This window comes from Oryzias latipes, chromosome 16 (assembly GCF_053564925.1).
Source record: "Oryzias latipes strain Hd-rR chromosome 16, Olatipes_Hd-rR_3.1".
NCBI lineage: Eukaryota > Metazoa > Chordata > Actinopteri > Beloniformes > Adrianichthyidae > Oryzias > Oryzias latipes.
In genome coordinates, this window is record NC_136252.1 from 27,564,523 (window position 1) to 27,586,286 (window position 21,764).

Genomic DNA, 21,764 nt, shown 5'->3' on the forward strand with positions numbered 1-21,764 from the left:
CCTGGCAGACATTTATGCTTTGGTGATGCAGAGAAGCACAGTGTGTTCTGAAAAGAACAGACAAGAGCTGCACTGAGGTTTTTCTGGAGGTTATTCATCTATTCTTCATAGATGGAGGACATTTTTATACATTTTTTTTACCCTCTCTACTTCGACTACATGCATAGAGTCACAGATTTATCTTCGGAAACTGTTAAATATCAATCTATTTTTCTTTTTTAAATCACAAAATTTATAAGTTTGGCAACAGAAGCAAATTTGTAGTTTGTGGCAAGACAGTATATTTTTGGAATCGTCAAATAGTTGAATAAGTGGGGGTTAAAGATAAAATGATTCAAATTTTCTTTCTTTAAATATGTCCTCATTTTCACATTCATCATTTTACATACATAGATTAGCACCAGGAATTACTTTTGTCCTTCAATTTATGGAAAATGCACTCATTAATACTTTACTTTACTATAATATGAATGGACTATTTGATAGCTGATTTTCAGCACCTTGACAGGAGTTCTTGAAATTTTTACAATCTGGAAATCTTCTCTGTGGTCGGTTTCTCCAGCTGCAATGAGGTTACACAGAGATTATCAGTTAAAACAAACATCTCTGCTGGGTTTTCATGTCCTGAGCTCTCCTTTAGAGAGATGCTTGACAAGATGTCTTGTCAAGATGTCCAGATACATAAAGTAGTTTCTTTAGATGCAGCAGATGTTGTAGCTGCAGGTGTAAATGAGGTTCTCATTTCTATACCATTTTGCAGATGGTTTTACACACAGCAACTGTCAGATTAGGCTTGAATTGGCAGGAATGTATTAATTACTTTTTGCAGGCCATTATTATAAAAGCAACTAATGACCTCATGACAAAAGCAGATGAGCTACAATTCATGGGAAAATGTGCTTTTCTTCTCTTTGTAAAGTGAGCAATAATACCAGGAAGGCACCATATTGGGCACATGGACTCTGTCAGGAAGGTGGCAGGCCTGTGCCACGTGCAGTTTATACAAGTATTAGCTAGTCACTCACAGGATTTTCCATCTAAAAAGATGAACTAGGTCTGCAATGTTCATCATAGGAACATTTTAAATCTCTCCAGGAAATCACATTGTATGTTTTCTAAAGACCATAAAAATACTTTTTTAGCTCCTACAAACAAACAAGAATGTTGTCTCTCAGAAACCTTTAATTTTTAAAGCTCTTCCATCTTCTCTACCTGTATTAATGTCACCTGTTTGGACTGGTTACCTGTATAAAAGACACCTGTCCACACCCTTAAACAACTAGACTGCAACCTCTCCACCATGACCAAGACTAAAGAGCTGTCGAAGGATACCAGGGACATGATCGTAGACCTGAACAAAACTGGAACCAATCTGCAATAATCAAGTATATAGCTTGGTGACAAAAGATCCCCTGTTGGAGCAATTATTAGAATTTTAAGGCCACATACAAGATCTCACCTGGTGGGAAACAAATGATCTTGAGAACGATGAGGAAACAGCCCAGAACTACACGGAGAATCAGGTCAAAGACCTGCAAGAGCTGGGAACACACTATGTCTTTATAGATTTAAATCCTACAAAGCTCTGAAGGTCCTCCTGCAACATGTCCAGACCCGTCGGAAATTCTCCAGAGACCATCTGGATGATCCAGAGGAGGATTGGGAGAATGTCATGGCAAAAACCTTTTTCTATCTTAACCATGATTTTTAAAGGGCTATGTGGTGTGCTGATTTGTGTGCAGAAATTGTTTAAACTAGGTTCAAAGTGGCTGAGAGAAACAATGTGATTTCTTTCTGAATGTGTTCATTTTTACTTTGAAAGAGATAGCTGTAGTCATCATAGGTGAATGGCCCAATATCTGCACATTAAATGAGGACACTGATCGCTAAAAGAAGCTCTTTCTTGAAGCTGCATATCCGTTGATAGGGAAAAGACCAGTAATGATACAGATCCATGAAGTTCTCAGAGCACAAAGACACAATTCTTACAGAAAATGGTAACATATCACAGAAAATATTTGGCAATAATGAGGCTTTGCCTTAAGAGCAAACATTCCCTTTATGCTCCTCCCTCTGCATTAACTGATTTTGTGCAGATCCGAGCATTCTCAATCACGCTTGTTTTTTTCTGTTCTTGATTGGAAGTAGTTATGTCCAAGAGAACAAAGTAAAAATGGTTGAGTGAGCCACAGGACACAGTTGTTAGTGGATTTGTAAATCTGATGAAAAAGACTAAATCTAGCAGACAGTTTTTAGCCAGCAGTTTGTTTCCCAGGCCATTCCTAGAAACATTTTTGAGGCGTGTAACACCTGAAGGGTCCATGAAGTGGGTGTGTTTGATGACTCGAATGGCTGAATAAAGCAAGTCTTACTCAGGAGAAAGTGAACTCCCACAGGACCTCTTTTTTTTCAGTGCTGCTAATATTTGAAAACAGATATCCTTTACGAGCCCGTTTTTGCTGTACAGCTGTTGGAGTCGGAGGACAACTGTGACAGCAAGATAGCGTTGGCTTTTCCCACCTCATTACACATTGACTGCGGGTCTTGCCAAGGCAGACAGGAGTCTGTTTTGGCTTGCTGGAGAATTTACGAGCAGCATCGATGCAGGAAAGAGAGGGGAGGGAATTATTGCATTTGCCCCTCTCTGATAGTCTCGGGTGGAAGGGTAGAGAATCCTCCCATTTGTATTTGTGTCCCTTGCGATTATAGCGGTGCATGTGTGAAGCTTTGTGCTGTCCTGGTTTGTATCATTTTCATCATGTCATAGCTTTGGATTATTGCTCTATAAGGATAAACATGCAGTTTAAAGACCCACTCCGATGAAAATGGTGTTTTTAACATGTCTTTGTAGCATTTTTCTCATGATAGAGGACATTTTAGGGAAATTAAGCATTTCTGATCATTTCTTTTGTTCAAATTCTTTTGTTCGAATTGTAAATCAGGAGAGACGAAAAAAATGTTGTTTAGAAAAGAACGTAGAAAAAATGCTGGGCGGGCAACAAACTTCCTGCCCTATTCTGCAAAAGGGGAGGGGAAAGAGGGGGCGGGGTTGGTCTGTACTGTACATGGGTGGGTCTTAGAAAATCATCAATGTAATTAAAAAGGCATAAATAAATGGTAATGGATGCTTATGGCATTTGAAGTCACTGTGAAAACACCCTGAGCACTAACTCCTAAAATAGGATTCAAGTGAATCATTTAGAAAAGATGAAAATGTCGGTTTGCTCGGCTGACAGAAAGAGAAGGGCAACAACATTAGTCGATTTCTGGCAATAACTGCTAGAATACTAGGGGTGTAGGAAAAAAAATGATTCGGCGATATATTGCGATATTTTATTGGGTGGTATTTGTATCTATTTAAAATGCTGTCACGACGATATTTAACTATTTATGAGCGTCCTTCAGCATCTGATGCTTGTTTTCCACTTAGCCACGGATCCTCAGTCAAAATGGCATCGACAAAGCAGGCCAAAGTTCAGCGGAACCTCACAGCAACAGATTCTAATGAAGCGACCTGATGAACAAGAGGGGTGTGTACAATGCTCTGAAAAAAGGCCAACGTCATGGCGATGAGTGGTTAACTTCTGCGTGTGAGAAAGCGGAGCTGCAACTGCAGCGCAGACTGTCATGTAAGTAAAGCATCTTAGCCACATTAAAGCGTTGTTCTTCACCCTGTCATGCAGCCTCATCACACTTTAATGTTTCTGGAAAGAATTGGTGTTTTATATTTTTTCCTTTATTTTTGAAGCACCGTTCAGGCTCCTAAACTGTACTGGAGAAGCTACATTTAGAAATGTTTGAAAGAAACATACTTAATTATACTTTTAGAACCTCACTGGTTAAGGCACATTCATTCATTTTTTTTCCCTTAACTTACTGAAAAATATTGTGTTGTGGAAGTCAGACAACTTTAACTGTTCCCTTTAAGAACAAATATATTTTAGGTTACCATAAAATAAAAGCACTATGAATTTGCTTGGGTAAAAGCAACTTGTATTTGAGATACAGTTGCAGTGCTCAACACAGTAATTATTAAATAAACAGAATTTTACAATGTTATTACAATAAAAGGCATATTAAATTAATTAAAACTCCGGTTGGAGTTTTTTCTAACTCATACTCTTAAAAAGAATAAAAAAAGAAAATGTGTTCGGATACAATATCATGAAATGCATCGTATCGTGGGAGACGTATTGGGATATTGTATCACCAGACTCTTGCCGATACACACCCCTATGGAATATTAAAGGGTGCTCCCTTTCAAATTAGATCTGTAATGTACTTCCTGGAAACAAAATGTAATCAAAAGATGAGTCAGATTTACTTCCATTTGTTCTTTTGTTGAGAAATTTCTTGAGTTTCTAGCAAAACCAAGTCACTGAGAAACAGGTTTCACAGAAAGTAAGACGTGTGTGCGCGGATGTTTTTCAGTCCTTATAATTAAGTTAAGGTCCAAAAATGACACAACTGCAATCTTAAATGCACAAAGTTGTACAGATCTCCTTTATCAGTAGTTGAAAATATTTAACAATTAAAATTAAAGCAAACAGTAAGAATCAGTAATCATAATTAAGGTCAACAATAACTACACTCAAAATAAAACGAATTTTTTTGTACTGAAACACCTGAGGGAAGAAAATGAAGAGAACCCAAAACAACAATCACTGAACTTGTAGAAAACAAACTAAAGGATAAAAGACAAAAGAAGACGAGCTCATAAAGGTGTCACTCACATCGTCTGTATGTACAGTACAACACATTCACCCCTCAACTGTGCAGAAGAGCATCAGTGGATAGAAATGCTCACGTCAGCAGGCTTATGACTGCGCATGTGAAGGCAAGTTGAAGCTGAAAAGCTACAACATAAACTCATTTGGAGATGGATAGCAGACGGGTTTTTTTTTTATGCTTGCTATACAGTGACAGGACTGAGATGACTCCATTTAGATGTGAAAAGTTGAGATGACAGTTCTGCCGAAAATAAATTACTCGAGCACAGAGTGCAAACACAAACAAGCATATTTTTTAATAATGGTCCCTGGATGCATAAGACACAGCTGCTTTTCTGACATCTCTGACCTTTAAAAAATTCATTCAAACGTGTTTCAGTAAGAAACATGACATCAAAATTAGTTTAGAGGTGGATTTGAGGGTCACACTTCATGTTTGTCTGTACATTAATCAATATTAATTCCCTATTGAGATTCCAAAAACAGGTACTGAATATGCAAAGAAACCTTTGGTTAAAGTGTGTTCACAAAGGGGAAAAAAAATCCAAACTGCAATGTTGAGATTTTAGGGAATAAATTGCCGCCGCCGTCTGGCAAAAGAGAAAAACCAAGGAGGAAAAAAGAATACTTTCTCTTTCTAACGTTGTAGCTAATATTTCAAAGCCCCCTCGCACACTTTGGATCTGTAAGTTATGCAGTTTCCTCACAGAGGAAAGAAGGAAAGGAAAAAAGATATATCTTCATGAAAATCATGTTTGTCTTGATTGTCCACAAAAGAGAAGGGCCAGCAGGAAGTACCCCCCAGCAAAAAAAAAAAAAAAGGTTATACAATCACAGCGCAAAATCACAACATCCTTTACTGGAAAGGAATTACAAGTCAGTAAATCTCCTTAAAAGATGGAACCTGCTCTGAATTGGCGATAGCAGTTTCTGTGTGTACACAGGAGCTGTGCTCAAGTATTTGTCTAAGTTGTTGGTTTATAATCAGTTTTACTCAGACACCATCTTCTCCTGTGTTGTGTCGTCCAGCAGGCAGCTCTTGCGGATGATGGGCAGCGGATGAGCTTCTGTGTTGAAGACCCAGTCCTCCAGGGAGAGCAGGTCATCATCAGAGAAGAGCAGGTACAAATACCTTGGGAAGGGGGGGATAAAAAAGTGTGTGTTTATCTCACCACTCAAGTTTATATTGCAAATATACAGCAAGATGTATGTTGGGATAAATATTGGTCAGACCTAAAAGGAAGATAGATGTGTAGTCATCCTTGTTACAAAAAGTAAAAAAATAAAATTGACATTACATTTGACCTAACCCCTTTTCAGAAATGCATCTTTGTTCATCCAATGCAAATAGAATTTTTTTTTTTATTGTAAATAAATTACAATTTATCATACTCTTTTGAACAAATTTACTCATATTTGTAAACTGTAAATTACTTAAATTTATATTTGTGCTCAATCAAATAAGATGAATAATAATAATAAACATAATAATAATAATAATAATGGATTGGATTTTTCTGCGCTTTTCCAGACGCTCAAAGTGCTTACAATGTGTCCATTATTCATTCACTCCTGATTCATACTTCACATGTGATGGTAAGCTACTGTAGCCACTGCTGCCCTGGGGCAGACTGACAGAGGCGTGGCTGCCAGTGTGCACCTATGACCCCTCTGATCATCACTGAGACATTCATACGCATACACACACCAGTGGAGCCACACTGGAGGCAGGGAGGGTGAAATGTCTTGTCCAAGGACACAACGACAGTTGACTGGGGGGAGCGGGGATCGAACCACCGACCCTTTGATCATTGGCCGATCTGCTCAGCTGCCCAAACCACTGCCGCCCCATTACTGCCCAAATCTTCACTGTTTTAAATAAGTGCAGCAGCTAAGCAAAACAACACATTTTTTTATGTTACTCTTCTTAAATTACAATGTATGCTTTTTCTTTGACAGTAGCTATAAGATGTGAAAAAAAATATTTAGTGTTTTTAATTTGTTCTATACCCTTATGACTGATCTAGATGACAGGATTATGTTAATCCGATTTTCTAATGAAAACTCATTGTAAAACGCTTTCCTTTTGTTTCCTTTGTGTTTGGGGGATTGAAGTGAAGACTATCTATATATCACCTTTCCTGCAGGGTGAGCATGACTGTGCTGGTGTGTGTAGTGTACTTTAATGGTAGTTATGAGAATATTTAAAGATAGGCTTCATGTATAGGCAAGTCTGTTGATTTCAAAGATAATGGACCCTTAATGTGTAAATTAAATTTTATACACAAAGACGGTGGAAACATCTAAAGATACTTTTTGAAAAAAAAGTAAAAATGCAGGCTCCACACTTTCCTTTTTTTTTTTTTTTTTTTTTTTTTTTTTTTTTTTTTTTAACTTGTCCTGTCCAACAGCTAGGCAGACAGATGAGAGCTGAGGGCCTCTTGGGTTGGACATATTTTACTTTAACAAGAGGGGTTATTAATCTTCAGACAAACCAAAGGTATGTCTGAATAAACCCCTTTTGTAATTGAGGCCAAACTTTATTAATTTCAAACATGTCTGAAAATCTTTGGTGTTGGACCGGACGGAAAAGGAAAGAGGGGAAGAAGAGAGAGGGACGTTAGAGAGAGGGGGGGTAGGGGGTGATAATAGGAGGGGAAGGGGGATAAGACCATGAAGCAGCATAAAGCAGCAAGTTTACTGGTTGTTAATCATTATGGTAAGGTTCAAATGTAAAAAAAAACAAAACAAAAAAAGGGCGGGGCCTGTCCACACACACACTCAAAAGTTATAAACACACCTGTTAGTTGCAAAAATGTCCACCTGTCGACATGTACACAAAACAGATAGTGTTCACACGCATACTTATGCCTTAAAACCAACTAGTGTGAAATATTTCAGTCATTCAGTCTGTTGAGCTAACACCTGTGCTCAGGTGAGTGTTTATGTTCTTCTAAAATGGATGGTGGAACGTGAAAAGAAGGAGGGAGAGTGCCCAGCCATCCCCACCCCAAGACCCCCACCGCACCAGCAGCGGCAGCCGGAATCCCCCCAACGCCACACAGGAACCGGCAGGGAACAACAACAAAGCAGACAAAGGCTCCACACTTTCCTAATAACCTTATTCATTAAGGATTATACTAAAACTATGACGAAGGTGTAGGATAGAGTATTTAGTCTGTTAGTGCATGCATGCAAATGCATTGTGGTTGTTACAGATGCTAAAATTATTACAACTAACTTCTGAGCTTTTGACACAAGTAACTCAACTGATGCCTGATTTTATTTCCAGCCTTAAAAAAAATGCAAGCATAGTTGCATCAGGGTGAGTTTGCATTCCATTTAGAAATAAACATGAAAAGAGTTTAGCAGAATACAAAATAATCCCAGTATTTCTTGACGTTTATTTAATTTTAATTAGCTGACAGTAAAAAAGGGCTTTCCTTTTGCATCTGTGCTCCATTCAAAAGAAATAACTAAAAAGAGTTGTATAAATATTATTTATGATTTTTTATTAAATGGGAGACCTGGAAAACAACTGCTTGTAGGCCACTAGATTGTCTTTTTGTATAGATGAAAGACACAATTAAATAGTTAACACAAAGTCAGACAGCCTCAAAGGTCATTTCTACAACCAATTAAAAACAAAACAAGTCTTTTTGCTTTCCTGACAGCAGAAGATATTTTAAACTAAGCCCCAAGTTAAAAAGAAATAGGCATTATCATGTTTTTTTGTTTAATTAGTGAAGAAGCTTTAAATTTAGCTTCTTGGTAAAAAAAAAAAAATGCATTATTTGTTTTTTTCCAGCCTTTAAGTGAGATCCCGAAGTTAAAATGCACAGCGATCTAAATCAATGAGACCACAAGGAAGCAGCCAAGAACCAAAAAGTGTTGTACCTTAGTTTACATTAAGACATTAAAAGGATGTGAAGTCAATGATCACAGTTGTCATAATTTCTGTGTACATTTCTTAAAAAAACGTAAGGAGACATAGCGTTGCCAGATCTGTTGAGTTAAGCCAGCCGTTATAAATCCTGCATTTACTGTTGAGGGCAAAGAATCTCACCATGAGATTTATGTTTTGATGCAGATTTGCTCTGACAACAAGAGCCTCATACTTTGAATTAAAATCCTGCAGTTCAACAGTTTCATTTGGAATTATGTTAAATTGCTACAGCAGAACAAATCAACACGTACATGTTTGGCTCTTTGTGTGTCTGCAAACATGCCACCTCGTTCTGCTCTGTCTGTCACACCGTCTTCAGCGCTCTACAGTCTCTTTAATAAATGAGAGGATAGCTGTTCTATTTTTTGATGGAGCTGCCAACTTGCATCATTTTAAGAGCCATTCATTCTAAATATTTTCTTGATCCTGACCCCAGCGAAGACTCAGAAAGTCATCTGTCATGCTGTGATGTTTTTCACATCTTTGCTATATCTGACTTATCAGACGTTGGAGTCTGGTTTTAGTTGAGAGGAATCTCTTCATATTTCAAGAGGCACCTTAGTTTTAGTGAAGCAGAATATGTAGTGAATAAAATGTTTTATAAAGTATTTGCAATTGGTTAACCCCCTGCATTGTATGCCCAAATTTCCAATAAAACTGAAGCGCTTGGCTCCTATCATAGTACCTTTTACAGGCAAATGGTGTTCTATTTCAAATGGAGTCTGTTTCATTATCAGCACAAGTGTGCTCTGTAGGCAATAGGTAGAGATGAATCCTCAGAGTTCAGTATTGCGATGATGATTTGTGTATGCAAATGCAGTTTCTCTCGGCAGCGAAGAAGTAAAGGAAATGGAACTTACTTGAGTGTCTCTGAGAGGAAAAAGCTCTGCTGCATGTTATCGTGGCTGACCGTCATGCTGTAAACATCACGGATCCCAGAGAAACCAGACTCTACTCTGCAATATCGCTCCAGTGCCTGACAGGAAAGAGAGAAAACACATTTGAAAGGAGGATAAAAATCAAAACCACTTCTGCATTAACTCTGCAAATACATTTTTAACTAATGACTTAATCACAACTGTTCTTACAGATGGGACGGGCTGTGTGTGGGGCATGCAGGTGGCCCGCACAAAATCTCAAGATTGTAGACAACTTGGTGCAAGGTTGGGCAACTCCAGGCCTCGAGGACTGGGGTGTCTGCACAATTTCAAGATATCCTTACTTCCAACAGATTACCTGGTTCAGGTGAGTCCAGCCAATTAGAACATGCCAGATCAGGGTATGTTGGAAAACATTTAGAAATGCGGTCCTCAAGGCTTGGAGTCGCTATTCCTGGCTTAGAGCAAAGATGTTCATGCACATTTTTTCCTACGGACATGTTGTCTGCAACAGGTCATAGCGAATACTTAAACAGCACAAAAGGGTGTGTAAGGGTGACGCAGCTGAGACGCAGGAGTCTGGTACAGTTTCTTTTCCTTTTTTCAACCCACCAGAAGATTTCGCAGAAGAGGCATATTAGTACTTCTCAAGTGATAAGTGTGAGCCCGTCCTTGAAGCCTGACTGTTAGAAATGAAGAACTTAGACAATGAGAGGGTAGTTTGTCTGGGCATCTTACAGGCACTTGAGTATTACGTGCGTGCTGCATTTGTGTGCGGTCAGTGAGGGGCCAGTGCACCTATTTTACCAACAACTCGAAAGTGGCATATAGGGACACCTTACGACAACATCACCCGGTATTTCATAAATATGTAGACCCAACAATGTTCACATTTCATAATGTTCCTTAAGGTGGTCGCACAAGGAAACAGCAAGAGACGCCTTCGCTTCCTTTAAGATGTAGTCTACGAAGCTCCCCGGACAACTCAAAAAACCCCAGCACCAGTTCAGGTCAAATCCCCTTCCGAGTGCGCGTGACTAAGGCACAAGGCCTTTTGGAATAGAAAGAACCCTTTTGCAAAGCAACTGTCCACAATTAAATGAAATAACGTATCAAGCAGCAGCTCAGTTGAAGTGAATGAGGATTGGCTGAACTACCCGAGCAGATTAGCTCATTATTACCCCGGTAACAAAGAGCCGGGGTTATACACGCAAATTAACAAAGATCTCGACATGTTAATGCTTGACATTCCTGTGCAAAACTGTTGTGCACTGCCTCCAACATTTGTGCCTGATAATTACAAGGCTGTCAAACTCATCAGCTGATCTCTCTTCTGCTAAATGAATGTTAATTCTTTCATGTCAGCTCTATAGTTTCCCAGAGTTAAAGTCCTATCTATCGCCACATTAATAATGGTGATCCCTGCATAGCCATCGTCACCTCCTGCTACTGGGGCTCCTCGATCTGCCAGCTAATGTATAGGGGCACACAATGTTAGGGAAGGTGACTGAGGGTAATAGAGGGTGTAAAAGGAGCTTGACATAATAGGTGAGTACAACCCAGAAAATGGGATTCAGGTCACCAATAAGACACAGCAGTCGGGGCACAAAATTACATCGTACAGTAACTCCAGCATAAACGGCACGCAAAATTATTCATCCGCTGCAGCAACCAAAGGTATATTTTACAGCGATCTGTGGTTCAGGGAAAGGAGAAGCATAAAACACATGCAGCTGCTTTGGAAGGATGAGATATCTTTTAGATGAATTTAAAATGAAGATCATAATGAGGGGCAGCAATGTAGTAACTTATTCTGAAAGATCTACCTCTGAAGAAAAAAGGCTTATTCACTGTCATTTGTTAAAAAAAATCAAAACACATCGAACCCATGATTCAATAGCTTTGACTGGAACTGAACTTAAAAAAATAACATTTTCTTGTAAAAACTCTGATAATTGAAATGACTTTTGCTCACAATTTCACCTAATTTTAATAAGGTGGATTTTTCATAAAACTTATATCCTTCTTTCTTTGCAGTCATTTTGTTGCTTTTGTTGCTGGATAATTTTCATGCTTCATGAGCCATTTAGCAAACGAAGTCCTTGAACAGACGGCCTCACACTAGAGAAAATGAATCTAATTCGAATCTGCTTTAATATTAAACATTTCAGAATTAAATAATGGAAATAGGTAAAAGGATAGAGAAATAAATTTTGTAAAGGAACTTTTAAATTTTAGATGGCACTAGTGGGCGAAAAAAAGGATATCTAAAACTTTTTAAAGTGATGCAATGATTTTTGCATCTGGGATATCAACAGTATTTTAAAAAGCATCACCACCAAGTGCTTTGACAAACTAGCAGGTTTGTTTGCAAACTAAAAACTTTACAAATAATTGGATAAAAACATTCATTATACTTTCTTCCGAATATAAATGTGTGAAACAGACAGCAAAGCAGTTTCTTGATGCCATTTCTACCGAATGTCATGCTGTCTTAAACTTCTATTAAAGCAACACTGGAATTTTTTCAGTAAAAATATGGTTTTGTGTTTATATGATAAATACCTATTGTTTTTATTGATTCATTAGGGCATGTTATGTATGGGAAATTAGGTTTCTGAACTGTCATGTGTAATTTTCTAAAGTGCAAAGCCTGCTTTTACTTTTTCAATTGACCTATGATGCATATATTACTATAGGGACAACTGTACTTGAAAACAGCCTTTGTATCCGCCTACAGATTCTTTATGATTTGATCAGAAAAAAATAACAGTTTTTCTTTGGTAAGTCATAAACAACATTTATGTCCAGACTTTGTAGAAAGTTGCTGAAGTGACTCAAAAAGATAAAGTTACGTAAACAAACAAAATCTTCAGGTCTTATAGTCCCACTCTGACAAATCCTTTGCTATATTGTAAAAGCATTAACAGTCTTTAATTAGCATTACGCTGTTTTAGCCAAAACTAAAAAACTTTGATTTTTAAGGACATAGTTTCTGCAGAGCGGCAGTAGTTCATTAAAAATTCACCTATGACTTGTGGACGGGATCGTTGACGCGGAGCAACCCCACCCCATCTTCCCATTACCAACAACTGAGAGCTCTCTGTTCAAGCCCCTTACACCCCCAAACTAACAATACTGGTGCAACAAAAATGGCAAGCAATATTGGAGCTATCCATCCGTGCAGTTTTGAGCCAGATGCGGCAAGAAAAACATAGGGGTTTCAAACTCCAGGCCTCGAGGGCAGATGTCTTAGATGTTTTCCAACCAACTGGTCACTAAAGTGTCTTATTGGCTAAACACCTGAACCAGGTGATCAGCAGGCGATTAGGCTGGAATTCTGGAAAACCAGCAGGAGGCTGGCTGGCCCTCGAGGCCGTCAGGAGTTTGACACCCCTGACATACTATGCATGGATCTAGTCATCTACAACTGGATGCATCACAATGGTGCAGAGCAGGGAGCTAGTGGTCCACCCATCATATTTTCTACGCCACAAAAACAGATGTGAACAGATTAATCTAGCGCTTTCCCTTTAGTTATCCAGTTGTAAACAGCACCAATGTACTCTAGCATATTGCGAGTTCTCCTGCCAAAAGCAAAAAGAAATATGGGACTAGAATGCTCTATATACGGTAAATTCATTGGTAATTCCATGTGGAGGCCTGTTTTACCTTCAGGCTTCTCATCTTACATTCAGGTCAGTAATTCCAGTAATGATCCTGGTGTTAATAAACTCACCTCCACAGCCTCCCAGCCCCACTCTCTGTACTTGGGGTCATGGGTCAGTCTCCACATGTACATGTAGCTCTCGATGACTTCTGGTCGTAGAATGTAATATCTGTCACTCAGTCTGTTGGCTGTGGCTTCAGCTCCGCTGTCAAACCTGAATGCTTCAGGCCCCAGTTTGGTGTCTGAAAAGCAGTCAAAGAAACAAGTATAAAATTGTGTTGTATTTTAGAAATATAGAACCCCCAGAATCGTCAACCTTGCTCTTAAATCACTGATATAATTTCAGCTTTTAAGTGGGTTTGGGTGTTAATAAACTTCACTCAGATCCTGTCAGATGTACTTTCTGTCCTGATTTATTTTTAATACTCATAAACATCAAGGTTCATGAACAAAAAAAAAAAACAAATTGTAAAAAGTTTTTATTGCTCTTGTCTATAATTTTTCACCCTCCTTTTGGGGTTATTGGTAAGAAATCCAGTTTAAAGCAGGTAGCTGATGTCCCAGACAGCAGGGCTTCTGTGTGAGCTCACTCATTTCAGGGTGAATTCAGCACTGTAGGAAAGATCAAAGCAATAAAGGCTTCATCATTTCCCACAAATCCATACATTTCATTATTTATCCAATGTTTCCCAATGGACTTTTTTTTTCAAACCATGATAGCTGCAAATAAAGCCAGCTTGAAAACACATTATTCTGCCTTAAACTACAGATGCTCACAAATGGGAAAGAGGAGGAAAGTGAGTTTCTGATGGGATGCGTGCTCCGAAAACAACTAGTACTTGCAGAAAAAGCCATAAAAAAACAGATTTTTTTGTTTCAAATGTGAAGTGCTTCTGTAATGTCATGGCTTTGCATCGATTCCAAAGAAATCAACATTTTTTATTTTATTTTACCTTATCAGTACACAAATAAAGAACTACTCCATGGATACACTGATTGGAAGGATGATTGGGGGACTGGAATGTGGAACCGACAACCTCAGATCCTGAAATAGATCCTGTACATTTTAACAGGATGGTACAAGAAAAACCTCTTATTCTGGTCCTTCAATCTGTACTTAATCAGGTTTAACTTTAAGTGTCTTAACCCTGCAAAGCAAACTACATTACGGACAGGACATTTTTTAATAGCATTAAGATATTTTTTTAAAGCCTTTGATCAAATCCACACAAAAAAATATTGCAGTATCATTTTTTTGAATGACATGTATCAAATATGATACGTTGGGTGATTTGGTTAGTTTTTGATCACAACAATGTTAGTTTTAAAATATTGAAGGTCATTACAGATCAAAACATTTCATTGTTGTTATTGTTAATAATATTAAAACAGCAATTCATTTAGCTGAGATGCTATTACTAAAGCTTACAAATGATATGAATATCGATTCTAAAATTGGGCGGAGCTACTGGGGAACAAGGGGGCAAGCTGCCCCCCGCTTGCCCCCTTGCTTCCTCATTGAAATAAGCAAGGAAATCCCTTCCAAATATTTATGGTCCTGACTGTTTATTTATACATATATATAAAACCTGCAAACACATGGTTTGGGAAAACACTAAATATATTCCATCACTGTCATCTTAATAAGCCTGGTAAAATTGATACTATATACCCGACATACTCATCTATCACAGAGTTGCTGAATGAAAAATACTCCCTTAAGGGAGGTCTACCTACTCTGAATACATAAAAACATGCCAGACTGAATCTTTGACTTTCCTTCTCCAGTTGTTCTCACTGCACTACCTTATGCTTGTTTTGAACCAATTCCTTCCTTGTTATTTAATATTTCGGTGTCCTTGCCATAGCTGATAAAATACGTGCATTGCTTTTCAAAGTGCCGCCTAAGGATTTTATTTACATACTTTGTTTTGTGGGAAAATAAGAACAGGGGCTTAATGAGCCATAAGTCATCATAAAACGGGCTACATTATCATGTTATCCACTCGAGGCTCATGCAGGCTAATTGTGCATGTCTAAATCTCATCAAAATCAAAGAGGTGTAGAGGAAATTACCTTTTAAATGCAGATAATACATCTTTGTAAATCCTGAGTTTTGGTTTGAAATACACATTTTCAGAAACCAAGCTTTTACACATCAAGCTTACAAGATAATCAATTCTTCCTTTTGAATTCTTTTAAGCATTTTTTAAAGCTTAGTTAAGATATTAAAGTTCAGATTTTTTTTTAGAAAAGTCTTAATGATAAATATTTGGTGTGCAAACTCCAATGCAAAAGGTTATACATAAAATAAAGAAATGAAAGTACTGTTTGATCTGAACTCTCCATAGCCTAATGCACACAAATCTCACTTCTGTCTTGCAATCAGCTAATTCAAGAGCTGCTAAGCTTCAGGCAGGCCCTGCAAGAGGAACCTGATGGAAGATGATGAAAGAGAAAACTGGAGAAGCTTTTTGTGGTTGCAGATCAAAGTATTCAAAGTGTTAAGACAGAAGCTTCTACGAGACGACGAGTCCTTGCACGCAGCAAATAGTGTGGGCAAAGTAACTTGACATGAGAAGAGTTCACTGAGAGCCAGAACCCCCATGCCAAAAAAAGTGAACAAATTGTTAAAGGATGAGAGCCGACTTGATTATCAAGACTCCGTCTCAAACATTTTCTATAGTGTTAACTAGGGAAGACACAATTCTTGGTTTGAAACCTAACTATATGATAAGATCACAGGGAAAGAGATTTGTTGCATGTCTACAATATGTTTATGTTGAAAATGTCAAAGATCCACACTAGAAAAACAGGTGCCCTGGAAACTAGTCAGAAATTCTTCAATTTTCTTTACATTTCTATAAATAGGCTACCTCTGCCAATGAGGTAATAGAAATTGTCCTACCACAAATGATTATTTTAAAAATAATTTTAATCTTTAAAACATTCTTTAAACTAAGAATGTTTTTCTAAAGAAAATTAAAAAGATCATTTTTCTTGCAAGAAAGAAAATAAGACATTTCTTCTTGAAACAAGGATAATTTCACTTTCCTGAGATTCTGTTTTTGTTTAGGATGGATTTATTGTGTTTTTTTTAAATACTTTTCTTTACACCAGGCTTAGTATAAACCAACTGACAGGATTTTCTTCATTGTTGCACCATGGTCCTGGTGAATACTTGATTCTGATTGGCTGCTGGGTGTGGATTAAAAAGTGATTATCCACTGTGATAATACAAGCCTAAAAAAGAAGATGCGTTCACAGCTTAAATATTCTATATCACTATATCGCTGGCTTCTTTAAAACAAACTTTTGCTTCATCATCTAGACAAAAACACAAAGTATTCTCTTTGAATTTGAAGTGATTGTTTATTCTACAATACTCTGTGGGAATCTGGCGCTCACCTGATCGAGTGTAGCTCTCATGACACGTGTGGGTTATCTCAGCAGCAAGGTCGAGGTAGTGTTGCCTCTTTTCTGGTTCACCATCATCAGCTCCAATGCCAATCATGCCACCAGAGAAGCAGGCCAGGTGGCCCATTTTGTGGTCCAAAATCCCTCCCCTCCACTCAGCCACATAGGTGAGACCACCGGGGGATTTTTGCACCAGGTTAGCCTCGATTGCCTAAAGGGGAAGCAAGCCATGGAAATTTGAACCTTTTGTCTGTAGAGTCTGGTACTTTAAAGCAAAACTAGCTGAGTCAAACCATGATTCTAGCTTGAAATGATGATCACTACAAGTATAATATCCACAAGGCCAGATATAAGCAAAATACAAAATGTTTAGGAATGGTGGGAACATTTTCTGAACAAAGTTGAATTTACTTATGTGGCATTTATAAAACGTATTTAAGTTTTTACTGTTTCTTTATTTTTACTTTAGAGTACTAATTTATATCCGCTGTCCAAAAGAAAGACATAATGAAAAAAGAAGTTAAAAAAGTACAACTCCTATCATTGAAAACCAACACAGCAGTTTTCACACTTTAGTACAGATGAAAAAAAATCCACCTTAAATCTACATTTAAATTTAACAAATGTATTTATAAATTGGTAATTTTTGCTCACTATATACAACCTTTCATCCTAAAAGATATACTCTTTAAAACTGTATGAACAGATCAGATTTGTTATATTTATTTATCATTTTTCTCAATTTTGTCCTGATAAATTAAAACTTTTCTTTTTTGGTGCCCTTTTATGTTAAGTTAGTGGTTAGAGCTGGTAACCTCTACTCTCTGCTTATTTGTTTTTTTTTTTACTTTGGAATGAATACAGAAATATTGCAAAGTTTAATGATTAATGTGCAAAAAAGTAAATATTGTCACCAAAAAAGTGATTTTCCTAAAGGTTTAAAGAGTAATTATTCAGTAATTAGCCGTTGTTAGTGCTAATCATCCTAATTCATAGGTGTAAAATGTGTTTTTTTCTATTTCAATATTGTGTTTTAATTAGTGGTTTATCTGATGACAAGAGTGTCCTTGGCTGTTAAAAAAAACAGGACACAGGAGGGATGGAGAATTATTAATTAGTGTTTTTTTTACCTTTGGTTTCACCCTCTGATGTCACCAGATAACATTTCAGCAGTAGCAGCTTTAATGAATTATGCTTTATAAACATTATCATACAACTGACTATGTGCAAACAATATCTATTTCAGGACAGTTTTTGTCTAAAAAACAATTAAATTGTCCCATGTCAGATTATTCACGATTTACAGATTATTGTTTACATTTACATTGAATACAAAGTGGTTTGCTCATTTAGTTCATCAAATATTAATGCGACAGACTGTAATCTCTAGTGAATTCCAGTGGATTACAGTTTATCTAAGTGAACTATGCCTTTAAGGGAACATTAAGTGTTTCCAATAAAGATAAGGATTTCCATACCTGCAGTGCGCTGTAGTACATGTCCTTTGCTTCTTCATCCGTTTTGTCTGACATTAGATATGATTTAATCAGATATTCATAGAAACTATCCCCAAGGCCCCCGATGGAAACATGATCTAAAGAGGGAAATCAAAGGCAAACCAAGTATTTGAGCATGATCTTACAGACGCACACACAGACACAGACACACACCTTCTTTAAGGATTCAGCTCTTAAAAATGCAATATTCAGTCTTTATGAACAGGTGATCACATTGGTAATTATGGGCATTATTACATGCCAGATTAACAGTCCTTTTTGAAGTATTTTCAATTTAAAAAAATATGTATACTGTATTTTTTCTAAGGCATGATTAGAAATTTTAAGTTATGTTAACAATCATTTTATACATTTTTTTAACATAAAGCAAAGATTTTTTCAAATGGGTGGGTTTAAGCCTTTAACTGCATATAACAGATAGGTAGAGCACATTTAGAAAACATATTGTCAAAAAGATTATGTGTAATACTCTCAAAGGCAAAAAGTAGCAGAGAAACTTTTTTTTAATGATTTTGTCTGGATTGTGTTGTTAAAGGTTAAGCCTGCATTTATACTTACTAATATGGACACAGTTTTTTTGTTAAGAACTGCTGCCTTTGTACTCAAGATTAGTGGGGTTTTTGTTACTGCCAGCATCCTCTCATCACTTAATTTTCTTCTTACCTCTTTTCAGGTAAATTGGAATGATTAAGTTTCCTGAAGTAATTAAATTCACTGTCATTTCAGCAAGTGTTGAAGCTATTGCTCATGTTTGAGCCTGATATTGAAAACAAAATTATTTTTAAGCTCCAAGTTTAGTTTTATAATGCAAAAGTGTGTTTCAGTGCTCATTGTTCACTAACCAATAAAAAAAACAAAGCACAATGGTAACTTGTATCTTTTAAACTGCTAGAATACGTGTGTCTTTCTCAGAAATGGAAATCTTCATCATTCACAGATGACTTTTATTTATTTTAATATCTTTTCGTATAATTTTCCTATGTCCAGAATGCTACTTACGCTGAACCCAGTTGCCACTGACTGGACTGAGGAAGTTGGGATACAGACCATGAGGTTTCTCTATTTTGTTCAGCAGCTTTCTAATGTTCATCACCTGCAACGATGTGACAACTGGTTAAAATGCAGATTCACACAGAAAAGTTTTGTCAGAGCACATGCAGAAAAGTCTGACCAGCATGAAACACAGAAATAGTGATTCTTTTAATTATTAAAGGTTCTGTTTTGATAATGAGCCATATTGATAATCTGATCAATTTGCTGAACCTTCTCCGTGTAGATGGGATTGTTAGACAGCTCTGTCAGATGCACAAATTCCAGGTGAAGTGTGCCAAATTCAGCCAGGATGCTGCTCCCAGCGGAGGCCCAGCCCCAGCTCCAACTGGTGCCACTGCAAAGACAAAAGACAGAGGAAGTATTTATTCTGGACATTTTTCTGCTCCACCACATTTTCATGATGTTCTACAAACCATAGAGCTTTAGCAATTCTAACATCTCTGATTTATTTATTTTTTTGCCATCAAATGAGAAGGGCTGTTCTGCTGTTCATTAGGTTGAAATCTGTCTCTTTTCATGAAACTCAAGCCAGGATTTTTTTTAAAATATTCACTAAATCAGTGTTTTTCAACCTTTTTTGAGCCACGGCAAACTTTAACCTTGACAATAAACCCACGGCACACCAGCATGCAAAAATTTAAAAAAAGGAGAAACTCATAGTCTGTGTTGATCTACAGCCCCTCCGCAATCTGACATGCATTTTTGTGATAATTGTGGCAGAAAAAGCTGGAAGTTGCAGCTGTTTTATCTAAAAGATGTAAACAAAAACTGTTCAAAGCGTGTTCTTCGTGGTTTCAAGACATTTAACAAAGAAAGGCTCATTGTGCACTGAGACGTTGTCACTTTAACCCAATGCATCATGGGAGATGTAGTGCAAACAGCAGCCGAACGCAGACAGACTTGCGTCTCTGAGCTTCATTGTTTTGTCCACTTGTTCCACGGTCTGACATCGGATTCTGTGGAAAGCTACACCGCTAAAGACGAGCATTAGCTGGTATTTTTGTTGGAACTGAGAGACTTTATGAGCAGAATCAGAACAAGGAAGTGAAGACTTTAACCACATCTGATTGGTCAGACTGATGACGTGTAATTAAGCCTCCAAGAATGATTGGTGGAGACAGTTAAAGGGGCTGGACTTTTCCGAAAACCACTGAAACTACGGCTAAATCGCCGTACCGTCAATCTTATCAAAATGTCTTTAATAGAATCAAATAAACACAAAGAAAAAAGTATTTTATGATCTTTCATATTCCTATCTACTCAGTGTTTTATCAGGGCCTGTTTGGATGAACAAAGAGCTGATATCCTGGAGATGGTGAATGTTTTTAGATCAGTTAATGAGGGCAATTTCCTACAGCACACCTGACCATGCAAGGTGGGCACTGAGTTCAGATATTATATGTTTTAGAAAAGAATAAACTCCAGTAAAATGGAAGAAGAGGATTGAGAAGAGCTAGAGATCTGGAGCACAGAACTACTAAGATTTGTGAGCAGTGACACTTTTTTATCTTTGGCTGAAATGGTGCAGTTTAGATGATGAAGTGAAAGTTGGCAGAGGAACTTTGGAGTGTAAATGCTTTGATAGCACTGGTACTTACAATATCTTTAAAATTAACTTGGCAGTTGATTTTGGCTGGAGCACCAGAGCCATTTATGAAAGCCTGTCAGGCAAATTCAATTAATGCTTGTGAAAAATAAAACGGTCACATCTATGAAAAACAACCCCAGCTATCTATTAGTTTATGATTGACTACTGTTAATGTTTGTGAAGAAGTTTCACTAAAGACTTATAACTCAACATTGCTGATTATCTACAGCTGCACATTTCCCTCTGGCTCTCACATGTAATTAATGAAACCAGAATGGACTCCAGAAATTAGATTTACATAACCTCAAAGAGTTGTTTGAGGATATCAGATAGGGGATAATTAATTTTGCTTGATTGTTAATAACTGGGGAGGTCGTCGTATTTGGTTTCACATGTGAAAAGGAGTCTGGGGATCTTTGCATGCATGTCAGCGGGTGCTGTGTAGGATTTGTCTTTGTCTTATTAAAACTTTTTACTGTTGGCTAAAGAAAGATTAAAAACTGTCAGAGAGCTCTGAAACTGGGATCTAATTCTCCATATGTAACTTATTTTTTTTTAGAAGTTCTACTTTTAAAGATTTTTAGAAGTGTGCAAATATATTTTCAAGGACTTTGGAGACTCTACCTGAATATGCATGACCTGTAACTACAGCTTCACACAGCAAAAGAAGATCCAGATGCTGAAGTCTTTGATGAAAAATTATGATGATGTTCGGGCATTTTAAGCTGAAATTGGTGAGAAGCACCAAAGAAAAAGCATGATACACTCTGACACAGTGGAACAGAACCGATGGGCTGATTCTAAAAGTGCATTTTCTTTCTCTTTTGAACTGATGAGCTGATCACATCTGCCAGGGTTATTATGTGACACTGGTAAACAGTCAGGACTCCAGACTGGAGATTAAATAAACTCAGCGATTCATATTGCATAGAGAACATATTATGAAAAGATAATAGAGCAATTAA

The 21,764-nt window shown here is 37.3% G+C and overlaps 1 protein-coding gene across 1 annotated transcript in view; it reads right to left on the reverse strand.

Annotated features, from left to right (window-relative positions):
* Positions 1 to 4,475: 4,475 nt before the first annotated feature.
* Positions 4,476 to 21,764, reverse strand: part of LOC101155716 (mannosyl-oligosaccharide 1,2-alpha-mannosidase IA) — a 187,785-nt gene continuing 170,496 nt past the window's right edge. The window contains exons 6-12 of the mRNA XM_004078309.5: positions 19,422 to 19,545; positions 19,158 to 19,251; positions 18,120 to 18,235; positions 16,633 to 16,852; positions 13,294 to 13,466; positions 9,537 to 9,652; positions 4,476 to 5,862 (exon numbers count right to left, since the gene is read on the reverse strand). Of these exons, the coding sequence (XP_004078357.1) occupies positions 5,721 to 5,862; positions 9,537 to 9,652; positions 13,294 to 13,466; positions 16,633 to 16,852; positions 18,120 to 18,235; positions 19,158 to 19,251; positions 19,422 to 19,545 (985 nt within the window). The 3' untranslated portion in view covers positions 4,476 to 5,720. The remainder of the gene's footprint in view (positions 5,863 to 9,536; positions 9,653 to 13,293; positions 13,467 to 16,632; positions 16,853 to 18,119; positions 18,236 to 19,157; positions 19,252 to 19,421; positions 19,546 to 21,764) is intronic.